Below are 13,988 nucleotides of genomic sequence, written 5' to 3' on the forward strand. Positions count from 1 at the left end.
GTTAGAATTAGGGATGATTAAGATCACCTAAAAGGAACCAGTTCTAATTCAAAATTGGTTAGAAAATTTGTGAATTCATAATTAGATTAGATTTTGCTCAGTCTCATACTTTCATCAGTATACTCTTGTGCCATGTGCTAAAATGACTCATTAATCTCTAATGATGTTATCTCTATTTTCTTGAAAAATTCAGACTTACACAAGAGATTTCTTAGTAAAGAACTTGGTTCATCAAGATTACTTGGAATGTGCTCTCCACTCTGCATATTTTGGAATAATTATATTTGGATTATGATCAAGAAGAGAGTCCCATTTAATTCCAAACTTTTTTAACTTATCCGCTACGAAATGAACCAGTTTCATTCAAACAGAGTCCAAAACCGCAATAAGTGCTTAGATTCTAGGGTCAGTGTTCAACGTCTTTTCAAACTAACTTCTAGTTTGATTAGACTTCTGAAAAGGCTGTCGTTACCCAATTAAACACCTCCTTTTTAAATTGATTAGGTCTTACTTGTTTCTTCACTTCTTAATTTTCAAGCCGTAAAAAAATTCTCTCTATCTTCTCTCATTTTCCAAACACACACAAACTCATCTTCTCTCATACCCAAACATAGAAATGGCAAACCTCTCTGAAAATCCCTCATCACCACCCAAGGAAACTACACCCATACCATCCATCACACCTTCAACCACACCCACCTCTAAGAAAGGAAGGTTCAAGTTGATGGCTCGCAAGGTTGTCATTGGTGGAGAACAAATCAAGAAAATTAATGAACAATTTAAAGCGAGTCGGGAAGAAGAACCCCATAAATCTGATGAATCATTCAAGTCTATTGAGGGGGAAGAAACCGCCTCTTCTGAGATAGAGCAGGTAACATCTGGCCCTAAAGTTACTCCTAAAATCATCTCTGAGGTTGCTACAAATCTAGAAAATAGGTTTGTTCTGGTATGAACTGTGGCTGGGGTTGAAACAACTGAGTTTGGGAAAATTGGTGGTAAAAATCAAAAGAGAAAAGAAAAAGAGAGTAAGGGTGCACAAGGTGCTGTGAGGGGAGTGGGAAAATGAGTGGCTAAATGTTCACCCACTCTTGTTGGTTTGAATGAATAAACATGTGCTATGGTAGTGTGGAGTGAGGAATCTGCTGGAGAAGAAGAAAGTGTGAGAGAAAAAGGGGGAAGTGGGTTCAGAGAAGCTACTAAGGGGCTGGTTAGATTGGGGAAGAATGTTCAAGAACCTGTTCCATCTGAACATGAACCCCTCGCAGACCTACTAAAAAGGGTGTCTGATAGTTACAATCCTAAAAAGAAAAAGAGTTCAGGAGTTAAAGTCCCCGGTACTGCTAGGAAAATAAGAAAATAAAGGTTGTATCATCTATCCCTGTAGAGACTCCTCCTATAAGAGGGAGAACTACAAGGAGAGGGAGAACTATAAGAGTGAGGCTGAACTGGAGAATGCCTTAGAAGAAAGTAAGAAAAAAGTTGCTGCTAAGGGAAAGAGGAAGGTGATTGAGCCTATTGAGGCAGTTGAGATTGAAGAGATGGACCTAGTTCTTCGTGATGAAGAGGAGGCAGAAGAAATGGAGGTTGTGACTCCAAAGGCAAAGAAATCCAAGACTTCCACAAAGAAGTCTGTTTCAAAAACAAAGTCTGTAGATCCCTCTACTTTGGCTAAAAGAACCAGGTCTGCATTGAAATCTAGAAAAGTGAAAGTAGTGGAGGAAGAAGAAGAAGAAGAATTTGATGCTGAGAAGGACAAGATGGTTAAGTTAGGAAGAGAACAATCTTGAAAGGTAGACTCCTCAGGGACTTGGATGAGGAAGGTATGTTGATGCTGCTGGAGAAGTTACAATGATGGGTTTTCAATGTATTGGCCTTATGCTTCTTATGTTTTGATGATCTAACAAACTTGTTATGAAGAACCAAATAGAGAACCTGACCCACATGGTATACATTTCAACTAACCTGGTTCAAGTCTGAAAACCAGCAAATGAATGAACGACCACAGAGAGGAATACAACAGGGACCTGGTGACCTGGTCCCTTAGGGTTCTCTGACAGAAGTACAAGTCAGCTGTACAACTGGAATATAGCAGCAGAAAGTGACTATCTCGCAACTATTATAAAAGAGGAACACAACTAGGACCTGGTCCATTAGTGTTCTCTAATAGAAGTACAAGTCGACTATCCAGCCGGAACGCAACTGCACAGAAGTGGCTGTGCAGACACTACAACAGTCATTTCTCATTGGGAAGAAGCGTGTACCAAGAATTGCCATCACTATCTATTGTGATGTCTTTTGTGATATAACAACCTGGTGCAAAGCACAACATTTGTGTGCATTCAGTGATATTCTCTCAAGCATAACAGTGTTCCTCCGGCATTGAAGTCACTGGTGTGTCAAGAACAAGAAGACAACTCCACTAAGGATCAGTTTCTTAATGAGTTTATGTACATCCGTAGTTGAGTTGTAATCTTGTCATTTGCTCTTCATTGTATTTCCTAGTTTGCTTTCTTAGAAGCTTTGTCTTAGGAAAAACCAAAAATCCGTAAACTTCCGAGTTTATGTTGTGACTAGGAATAGTCATAAGTTTAAAGCCTTTGTAACTAGGATAGTTATAAAGTAGCTTGTGGTGAGAGCATCACAAGTTAGTTGAAGTCTTTGTAATAGGGTTATTGCAAAGTGGCTTGTAATAGGGAGATTGCAAGTTAGTGAAGTTAAAAACCTACAAGAGTAGGTCGTGGGTTTTTGATCCCCTTGTGTGGGATTTTTCCACGTAAAAATCTCTTGTCTTCTTTACTTTCAGTTTCTATAGCATCCTTAACATCATCTCATATAGGACCAGGTACTCCATAGTTTGGTGGACTCATACAAACTAACAATTGGTATTAGAGCAGGTTCTTTCTAAAAGGTTAGCACCTAGAAAGTATCTCAATGGCTGCTCCACCCGACTTTGAGGAAGGAAAATCAACCTATAGACCTCCCAAATTCAATGGTTAGTACTATGGCTGGTGGAAAACCCGCATGCATGATTTTATGATGGCAAAAGATTCAGAACTGTGGGACATCATTTGTGATGGTCCACATGTCCCCTTGAAGAAATAGGACCAATGGTGCCGAAAGGTAGAAAAGAGTACAACGACATTGACAGAAAAGCTGTATAAAAGAACTACCGTGCCAAGAAAATCTTGATGTGTGGTATAGGACCTGATGAGTACAACAGAGTCTCAACTTGTGACACTATCAAAGAAATATGAGAAGCATTGCAAACCGTAAATGAAGGAACCACTCATGTCAAACAGTCCAAGATCGACATGCTCACCACGGAATATGAGCTCTTTAGGATGAAGGATGATGAGTCTATACAAGATATGCACACCAGATTCACCTCCCTCATAAATTAACTTCATTCACTTGGAGATGCCATTCCCAGAAACAAGCTTGTAAGAAAAATCCTCAGTGTTCTACTTGGTTCTTGGGAAAGTAAGGTAAATGCCATTACTGAAGCTAAAGATCTACAAACTCTGACTATGGATGAGTTAATTGGTAATCTAAAGACATACGAGATGAAAAGAAAGAAAGATAGTGAAAGAAGAGAGCCTAAGAAGGAAAATAACCTGGTACTCAAAGCTGAAAGTAGTAACTCAAGTGATAAAGATAGTGACATGGCCTATCTTACTAAGAGATTTCAAAAGATGGTTCGAAGAAATGATGATACACCAAAGTGGGGCAGTTCAAGTAAAGCAAGGAACAACGATCTCTGTCACAGATATGGAAAGCCAGGGAATTTCATCAAAGACTACCCACTCGCAAAACAGGAGCAATACAAACAAAATCCTGACAAAGCAGCAAAAAGGAACCCGGTTCCAGACAAACGATTCAATCGAAAAAGTGCTGCTGACAATATTGTTAAGTAGACTCTTGCTTCTTGGGGAGACTCCTCTAGTGAATCCGAAAGGGAACCAGATGCAGAAAATAGTTCCATGATGGTAGTGAAAACTGAAGCAATGAAGTATGATTCACTATTCGCGCTGATGGCTCAGTCTGATGATGATGAAGAAGATGAAGACGATGAGGTAAACTTCAGGGATGTTCAGAGAAATCTGAAATCCTACTCTTCTAAGAAGCTAAGGTCGTTAGCAAATGTCCTAATTGATGCTTATTATATCCTTGTTAATGATAAGGAGATCCTGACCATAGAACTAGGAGAGGCCGAGCAATCTAGAGATGATCTGGTGGTTTGTGTAGTAGACCTAAATTAGACAATAACTAATCTTGAAAAAGAAAAGGAAGCCTTGAGTGAAAGAATAACTAGTGTAGAAAATAAGAGAGATGACCTGATGGTAGTGGTTGTTGATTTAAAAGAAACAATAGAAGGTCTTAGCAATGAGAAACACACCTTAGAAGGAAAAATTGCAACTACTGAGTAAGAGAAGGATGACTTTTAGTGATATGCACTGATCTAGAGGAAACCATTAAGGAACTCAATAGAGAACATATGAATGTGAATCTTGGTAAAGGGAATGAATTAGCTAGTGAGACACACATCTTGCTTGAAAAGGAATTAACTATTATGAAAAACAGTCTATGTAGTGAACTTGAGAAGAATCAACAACTTCAAGCTGAATTAGAGAAAGTAAGAATTGATCTTGAGAAATCTCTGAAGTGGACCTGGTCCTCAGATGCTGTCACTGCCATATATCTTGACAATAGTGGAAACAGGCAGGGCATTAGATTCCAAAGGGAGAAAACTCCTTACAACCCTCACAACAAGTATGTCACTATCCCTGATAACTGGCTATGTACCCACTGTTGGAACAATGGGCATTTTAAAGAAAATTGGCAGGCCAGGATTCAGTATGTTCGGAAAAACAAAGTATTTACTGATAAAGTGACTACTAACAAAGGACCAGGTACCACTCGCAAGAAGCGGATGTTGCCTGCATGGACTAGGAAAGCCCTTATTCATCCTTTCTATCATAACAAGGGACCCAAACTAGTTTGGGTTCCTAAATCTAACCTTTGATTTGCATGTGCAGGGAATAGTGACAGGAAGCAGACTGCGATGGACTATGGACTGTGGATGCTCAAAGCACGTGACTGAAAACATCATGAATTTCTTCTCACTGAAAGCCCTGTAGGAAGAGAGGGTACATTCTCAGTAAATGTAAAGTTGGAATTTTTTTTGGCACTCAGTTGGGAACGTGTACTATGTGAATGGCCTAAAGTACATGTACCAATCTGATAATTGGCCGAGTGGTTTCAGTGGACAAAGGAAACAAGAACATCTACTCGGTCGACTATGAATCTCCAAAAGCTGGTGGTATGAGATGGGTGAAGTCGGAAAATTGGCATGAAAGATTGGTGTATGCAAGCTTCTCACCTCCGAATAAATTAACCCAGAAGGACCTGTTGCATGGTCTGCCAAACTCAAGAGTCATTTGGACACAGGTTCAAAAAACAAAGAAGGAGACTCTCGAGGTGTTAATGGTTCTTGTCAAGAAGATTCAAGTGAAAGCAAAAAAAAAAGGGGATCACGCACAATTTCTCTACACCAAGGACTCCAAAGCAAAATGGTATTGCTGAAAGAAAGAACAAAACTGGAAGATGTGGCATGGACAATGCTCATCGACTGTGGAATCGTCAAGAAATTCTAGGCAAAAGCAGTAAATACTGCTTTCTACTTGGTGAACAGGTGTTTGATCAGGTCCCTTCTGAATCAAAAACCCACTATGAGCTGCCAAATGGAAGAAAATGCCTTCTTGACTGAAAGATAACTCATCTGAGAACCTTCTTGACTGAAAATGCCATGTTCTCGACCACGGGAAGGATCGGCTTGGGAAGTTCAATACACAAGACAAACGAAGGAATCCTTCTGGGGTACTCTCCACAAAGCAAGGCCACAATGTCTACAACAAAGGACACACTAAATAGAAGGAAGTGCTCATGGGGTATTCAACAAGACACCTTCATCTAGCCAAGGAAGAAACGGTGATGGTCAAATGATGAACCATCTCTGCTCCCTGGGAAACATCTGAGGCTTCAAATAAGGAGGATGATAAAATGAGTAAGATGAAAGAGACTGGTGAAAGACAATGCAACATCATCTTCCACTTCTCACAAGGAACATGGTACTTCACTTACTACTACTAAAGCTGAAGAAAGAGTGGAGATGCTGATCATGGCACCTCTCAGGCAACAGAACACAGAGTGTGGAGAAATCAAATTCTTCCAAAATCTCCCATACCAATCAAACTTTAGTCCCAAACTGAAAACACAAAAACTCCCATTTGTGTGACAAGTTAATCACTTTCTTTTATTCTAGAGTTAGATAATTTTTTTTTCAAAAAAAAAACATTTTTCCTTAGTTCCTTCTGTATCACCACTCCAAAATAGAATCCAAAGTGAAATTCCGTAGGAATCCTACTTGAAAGATGCCCATAGAAGTTGGAGAAACCTTAAGGGAACTCAGGACCTGGTCCCGTGTTACCCCTCAGGTGGCAATATTTTTAATCCTGTTAGGTATGATGATGTTAACTGTGTATGTTTTTCTGTGGAAAGGAAAAGCACTTCTGGAACGGTTCACCTGCCATGATCATGCCTCATCCCTTGGGGGACAAGGAAGCAAAACTCAATGCCCTCGTCAACCACTGAAGAAGAATCTTAAAATAAGAGGACCAAGCACATTGATGGGTGGGATTATCTCTGAGGGTCAATATGAAGAAAGGGTTGATTTGTGGAAAGTCTTGCAGAATAGAAGACCAAATTCCAGATATCTTTGTCAAAGCCTTGAGTAAAGAATATTCTGGATCAAAAAGGTGAAGATGGGGTCATAAGAGTCCAATAAAAAACCCGATCCTCCATCAGCTGGCTATGCAAGACACAGTCAGGTAAAGGTGGCTAAAGTGTTTTCTGACCAAGCCTAACTCACATCAATATCGTTGTAGGTAAAAACACATGACGATCATAGAAGCTAAAGGTACAGTATGAACTGCGGGAGAGGAGCTGCTAAAACCTTTTTCAAAGAAATTGGTCTTGGCATCAGGTTCTTGTACCCCAGGTCAGTAGTAATGTGCTTATTCTGCATGCCTTCACAAAATAATTTTTTTTTAAAAACAAAATTAACTCAACTGCCACATCATCCGACTTTTCAAAGTCTGCATGTCATGTCTTGTCTTTCAAATCCCTTCATCCCTTCTGCACGGTAACGCTTTCCCACAAATCTACTGCCGTTTTAAAAACTATTTAGAACCTATTTCTCTCTCCTCTCATCATTAGCCCTTTTTCCAATAAAAACTTTCTTTTTCTCTCACAGCAAGTCATGAACCTTCATCTCTTTTGTGCAGTTGTGATACTCTCTTCATCTGTCTCTCTCACTCTACTCGCCTTCCAAGTACTCCTATAATGGCAATCGAATAATCGCCTCCTTCTCCCACCATTAACACCACTCACACTTCCTTATCATCCTTCAAATCATCCCAGAGCTTCACTATTTCACTCCTTCTACTACTTTACCCACTCCTAGCTCCTCTTCCTTTCCTATAGTTTTCCCTTTTATGATAAACCCTGTTCTCTCTCGTTTTAAAAACCCTATGTCTAGCCATTCCTCTGATCTCATCAATGTATAGTTAGGAGGTTTTACCTCTCAAGTGTTAGACATTCCTAAGGATGATCCTGACCAATATCTGAACTCCTCCATCCTGGACTTCGTAACTCTCTCAGAGTCACCAGAAAAGGAAGCATCGCATAACATCATGGCTATCGTTGCTAAGAGTCTTATGAATAAAGGAGTGTATCTATCATCTGGGTATCGAGGGGAAGAAACTCCATTCCTAGGAGATGTAAGAACCACAGTACTCCTTGAGTCTTTGGCTCATGAGACGTTCTCAGAAAAACCTTCTAAAGAACCTGATTCTTTTCTATGCAAACCCACTCCTGCACCTCCTGATCATTCTAAGCTCGTAGAATCCTCTTCCAAGTCACCCACTATCAGGTCACAGCAGTAAGAGAGTTTTGAGTCCACATGACAGAAAAGTAAGAGGAGTGTCAAAAAAAGAGGAAAAAGAGGATAATGAATCAAGGGGAATTTGTCACTAACAAGAGTGTTCCAGCAAGTGGGATTGACAAAAATGCTCCAAGGGAACCTGGTTCCCTAGTACAACAATATTTGAAAGCTCAAAAGTCTGTGGATAAAGCTTCCGATGAAACTATGAGCAACAAAATGGTTCATCCGTGAAGGGAAACAACAAGTCCAAAAGGATTCAAACTGAGCAATCCATGTCTGAAGTTAATACTGTGGGGTTAGTAAGCTGGAAAGGAAAGTCTGGTGAAGGGTCTAGCAAACGAAAACGGGAAAATGTTAAAGAACCTAGTGCACTGAGGACCATGTCCTGTGATAGTGGTCTTTGACAGCAGAGATTAAGAACTCAGAAAGTCTTGTGGGGTCGTACATTTGACCCAGCAATCTCGGAGATGGCCGGTATGAGACAAATTCTTGAGATCGTGGAATTTAAACAATGGGAACACTTGATTGAAGGAAGCATGCCTCTAGTGTACGAAGATGCAGTACAAACTTTTTACACATCTCTCTTCACTGTTGAGGGGGATCATATTTGTGCGCTAGTAAATGGAGTAGACATTGTACTTGACGCTTCAAAATTGGGAAAGGTTCTCAGAATTCCATATGAAGGGATGCCCTCTATCAAGGGTGTCTGTGGAGTAAACTTCAGGAGAGCCATCATGAAGGAGCAAGCTATTCAGCAGGGGGAACAGGTACATAAAAAGGTATTGCTTCCTGAGTATCAGTTTCTCTTTGAACTGGTCAATAAGGTGATCTTACCTTGTTCTAAGAGGCGATCTATTGCTACAAAATCTGATATGGTCTTAATGGAAGTTCTTGATGAGTTTGTCCCAATCAATTTGCCAGCAATCATAATAGATCATATGCAAAAGGTGGCAAACTTTAAAGGTAGGGATCATGGGCTATAATATGGCTTTCTCCTCACTCAGGTGTTCAGATTCTACAAGGTCCTCTTGGGGAATCCCAGAGTAGGCATCTGAAAGCAAACCTTCTCTAAGACCACTTTAGAAGAATGTGAATGTGTAGAAAGAGTTGGTGTAAGCATCTCGACCATTTCTCAGCTGATCAATGCTCAAAATGTAGCTTCTAAAGAGATCAGAAGGTTGAGGGCTCGAAATGCCATACTGAAGACTCAGCTCAGTCAAGCAGTTAAAGGACCTAATTTTGTTAATGAAGAAGTTGCACGACTGATAAAGGAATATGATAGACTTCGGGCACAATTACTTGAAGAACAATTATCTGCAAATGCTCGACTGGACCTGGTTCTCAAAACCATTGCTGTCTCTTCTTCCAAGCCTCCTTCTTCTAGTGTCCCCTAGGATCCTCTTAGTGACCAGCTATTTTTGCTCTAATATTCTATGGATGCTATTTTATTTTTGTTTTTGTTTACATTTGTTTTTGTGATGGCATGCTGGAATTCATCATTACTGATCATGTCTTGCTCAGTCCATTATAAACATAAATAAAACAGCTCCCCTTTTTGCCTGTACAATGCTGTGTTCCTCTGGCTTCTCTTTTCTGCCATGTTATGTGCACATATGTGGCATGAGCTAGCTGTGTTAGACTTCTTTATGCTATATTCCTGCTTGTGCTCTTTTTAATGATGGCAAAAGGGGGAAATAGAATGTAAGATTCAGGGGGAACCTTATGTGGGAATATCAAATTTCAGGAGAGCTCTGAGATTAAGGGGTAACTTTGTGTAGTTTCTGGTACCTTATCTGGTTATTTATTCTCTAAATAAATACTATCCATGACTAAGTTTGTCATCATCAAAAATGGGGAAATTTATAGGTTTTCAATGTCTTGGCCGTATGCTTCTTATGTTTTGATGATCTAACAAACTTGTTATAAAGAACCAGATAGAGAACATGGCCTATATGGTATACATTTCAACTGACCTGGTTCAAGTCTGAAAACCAGCAAATGAATGAACGACCACATGGAGGAACACAACAGGGACCTGGTGACCTGGTCTTTTAGGATTCTCTGACAGAAGTACAAGTCAACTATACAGCTGGAACGTAGCAGTAGAAAGTGACCATCTCGCAACTGTTACAAAAGAGGAACACAACTAGGACCTGGTCCGTTAGTGTTCTCTGACAGAAGTACAAATCGACTATCCAACTGGAACGCAATTGCATGGAAGTGGCTGTACAGACAGTACAACAGTCACTTCTCATTGGGAAGAAGCGTGTACCAAGAATTGCCATCACTATCTATTGTGATATAACAACCTGGTGCAAAGCACAACATTTGTGTGCATTCAGTGATATTCTCTCAAGCATAACAGTGTTCCTCCGGCATTGAAGTCACTGGTGTGTCAAGAACAAGAAGACAACTCCACTAAGGATCGGTTTCTTAATGAATTTATGTACATCCGTAGTTGAGTTGTAATCTTGTCATTTGCTCTTCATTGTATTTCCTAGTTTGCTTTCTTAGAAGCTGTCTTAGGAAAAAACAAAAATCCGTAAACTTCCGAGTTTATGTTGTGACTAGGAATAGTCATAAGTTTAAAGCCTTTGTAACTAGGATAGTTATAAAGTAGCTTGTGGTGAGAGCATCACAAGTTAGTTGAAGTCTTTGTAATAGGGTTATTGCAAATTGGCTTGTAACAGGGAGATTGCAAGTTAGTGAAGTTAAAAACCTACAAGAGTAGGTCCTGGTTTTTTGATCCCCTTGTGTGGGAGTTTTCCACGTAAAACTCTCTTGTCTTCTTTACTTTTAGTTTCTATAGCATCCTCAACATCATCTCATATAGGACCAGGTACTCCATAGTTTGGTGGACTCATACAAACTAACATACAATTATAGGGGTGGAAGGACATGGTCCTTTAGATGGATGTGAAATTTGTCAGAACTGAGATTGTGGAGTTCATGGCAAATTGTAAGATCAAAAATGGCAGAGTCACCAGTGTGGTGAAAGGGGTTAAAGTGAGTTTTGATGACAAGAAATTGGGAGAGATCTTAGGTGTACCTTCTGAAAGGTAAAATGATTACAAGAAGCTCAAATGGCCAAGTATAGAGAACCTCCCTACTCCCTTACAATTACAAAGAAGTTTGGTGACAATGATGAAGAACTTCAGCCTAAGGCCATATACAAAAGTGAGATGAAGCCACCCCACAAAGTATTTTCGAATTTGTTAACAATTGTGCTGCCTAGGCAGGAAAGGAGGCACATTGCCACATTCATGGACCTAGTCCTTATGGAATATTTGGACAGTGGAAGGCAAATAAATTGGCCTGAATTTATCATCCAGCTTCTTGATAGGGTTCTGACTGGCACCAAAACTCATGTCATACCCTATGGTTTTATTCTCACGGCTGTACTTGCACACTTCAAGGTACCCATCAAGAAATGGGAAGTTGGTACAAGCAAGGATCACTTTGGGACAAACACTCTGACTGTTTGTGACTATGAACTCCACACCACCCCCAAAGAACCTGGTTCATCCAAAAAGGTACCTGTAAACAGCAAAGTGTGAGTCTTGGTGCACGAAAGTGGGGCTAAGGATGCTGAAGAAGAGGTTGGCAGAAGTAGAAACTGAGAGAGATGCTCTCAGAGCTGAGCTTGCAAAAGAGAAGGAGAAGAATGATGGCATTCTTCAGGATATGATGAAACTGCTTCAAGCCAAGAACCAAGAACCTGGTCATTCCCAGCCTTAAGACCTCCTAGCCTAGTTAGACCAACCAGTGACCCAGATGAGATTTTTTTTTCTTTTGCTCATGATCTAATATTTTTATTTCTCTTTATGCTTTGTGGATGACTAGTATCAATGATAATCAATTGTTTTTGTGTTTTAACTGTTTGTTGATGCTTCTTATATGGCTAATATCATTAGATTGATAGATGATGCTTGATTCCATATTTGCATTTGAAGTAGCCCCAACGGCTAAGAGTAATTTCTATTAAAATCTGGTTATCTAACATAATTATGCAACTTTTCGATGATGACAAAAGGGGAAAATTAGGTTGTTATTTTACTTTGGATTGTGATGTTTATAACCTAATGAATCTGGTCCTTGATGATTTGTCACTTTAAAATAGAAAGTATTCTAACACTGTGTTGATGTTAAGCTGAGTTGAAACAGAGCCTATGCTTATGAAGAGCACAGAGTTTGTCATCATCAAAAAAGGGGAATTTTTTGGCCTAAGTAAAGTTTATTTTAATGATTGACAAAGAACTCAAGCATGAACCAGGTCCGTACACAGTACATACAGACACAGGCAAATTCGAGTATAAGGGATGCACGTGAAGGAGATAAGCCTAAGTTGTTATAACTGATATCTCCTAATCAAAAAGGTTGCATAAGTGATAAGGAGAAGGACTTCTTATTCGAAAAGAACTTTATCCAAGATAAGAGAAGGGTTAGAAGTTGAAGATAACTAGAACTCTTCTACCAAGGAAGAGTATAGCATTGGAACTCTAGTTATTTCATATTTTACTAACTCTATAAATTACAGAATGTTCTCACTTTACAGGCACACATAAAAACTGAAGTTAAACGTGAGTTGAGAGCAAAATAGCAAGACATTTTGCAAGCAATTCTTGTGTGATTCAAGTGCGCAAACCTAAAGCTGCATGAACCAGATAGAAGAACCAGTTCCAAGTGTCTGTCTTTTATTCTAGTTTCATTGCAGTAGGTATTTTCAAATTGTACCTTTTAGCTTTATCTATAAGTAATTGTATTAGGTACTCTGGGTATTCAAGTTAGAGTTAACTTGAAGTTGTCGCAACAGTTAGGGGCTGGTTTGACAACGGGATTAGAGGTAATCCTTAAGTTTACAAAGAATTTTGTAAATGCTATTTTGGCTAGTGATTTAGTGAAGTGTTGGGGAAAATCCTACTGAGTAGTAGGTCGTGTTTTTTCACCTTTTGAGCCGGGTGTTTTTCACGTAAAATACTTGTGTTCTTTACTTTCCGCATTTATTATTTTCGCAATAGTAGTATAAGGAGACACATAAAAGAACCAGGTCCTTTTATAATCTGTGCACGTGAAAATTGGACACTACCCCTCCCCCCTTATGTGACATTGAAGTATAAAACATCACTTGGTAATAGTTTGATTTTACTTTGTACATGTAGAATACAATATATTGCGGTTTACTAGTAGGGATGGCAGTGGGGCGGGTGCAAGGTGGGTTTGGCTTAACCCACAAGAATTTCAACCCGCCCCGTCCGCATAGCTATTTTTTCTGTTTACAACCTGCCCGCTTAAATTTTCTCCTATTATTTTTTCTAAGAGAAACTAGTTTGACATTTTATTATTATTTCTAAATGATGAGTTTAATATTATTCAAGCACTTATATTTTCTTTTGTCGTCTAGTGAAATTGTACATTGTCCATGAAATAAGAGAAACAAGATTCTATCAACTAATTAGTTAGTTGCTATACGCATAATATTTTGTTTTTCAGTTCGTTCTTTCTCAATTAGGAATCTTTAATTAGTGGAGAGAAGAAAACTTGCAAATAGGTACATGAGGATTAAAGGGAATGGAGTAGTTCTACTATTTCTGAAGCCATAAATGATAAACCGCTTGATTATCTTAAGAGGACATAATTATATAAGACAAAAGGTGAGCTGGAACAAAACAAATCTTAGAAATACAAAGTATCCCTTCTAACAGTTCGTAACAATGTTTCTCGATATGAACATTGTTGAATAGTAACCATTATATTGTTTTTACTACCAAAAATATTAATGAAAATATATATAATTACAAGATGCAAAAATAAGAATACTTTCTTTGGATAGAAACCTAAAATAATATTGCTAGCAGAAAAAAGAATGTAAAATAGCAGTTGAACCCGCACTCAACCTGCATCAAACCTGCCCCGCCTTGCTTTTAAAAAATTAAATTGGTTTCAACCTGCCCCGCCCCTGCATAAGAGCAAACCCACCCGTCCCGCA

The 13,988-nt window shown here is 39.2% G+C and overlaps 1 protein-coding gene across 1 annotated transcript; it reads left to right on the top strand.

Annotated features, from left to right (window-relative positions):
• The first annotated feature begins 616 nt into the window (after positions 1-616).
• On the top strand, positions 617-3,914 carry LOC104229494 (uncharacterized). The gene is made up of 3 exons (XM_009782144.2): positions 617-936; positions 1,385-1,765; positions 3,431-3,914. Exons 1-3 carry the CDS (start codon positions 617-619, stop codon positions 3,912-3,914), a joined length of 1,185 nt encoding a protein of 394 aa, XP_009780446.2.
• The last annotated feature ends 10,074 nt before the right edge of the window (positions 3,915-13,988 follow it).

Source organism: Nicotiana sylvestris, chromosome 9, assembly GCF_000393655.2.
Source record: "Nicotiana sylvestris chromosome 9, ASM39365v2, whole genome shotgun sequence".
Lineage (NCBI taxonomy): Eukaryota > Viridiplantae > Streptophyta > Magnoliopsida > Solanales > Solanaceae > Nicotiana > Nicotiana sylvestris.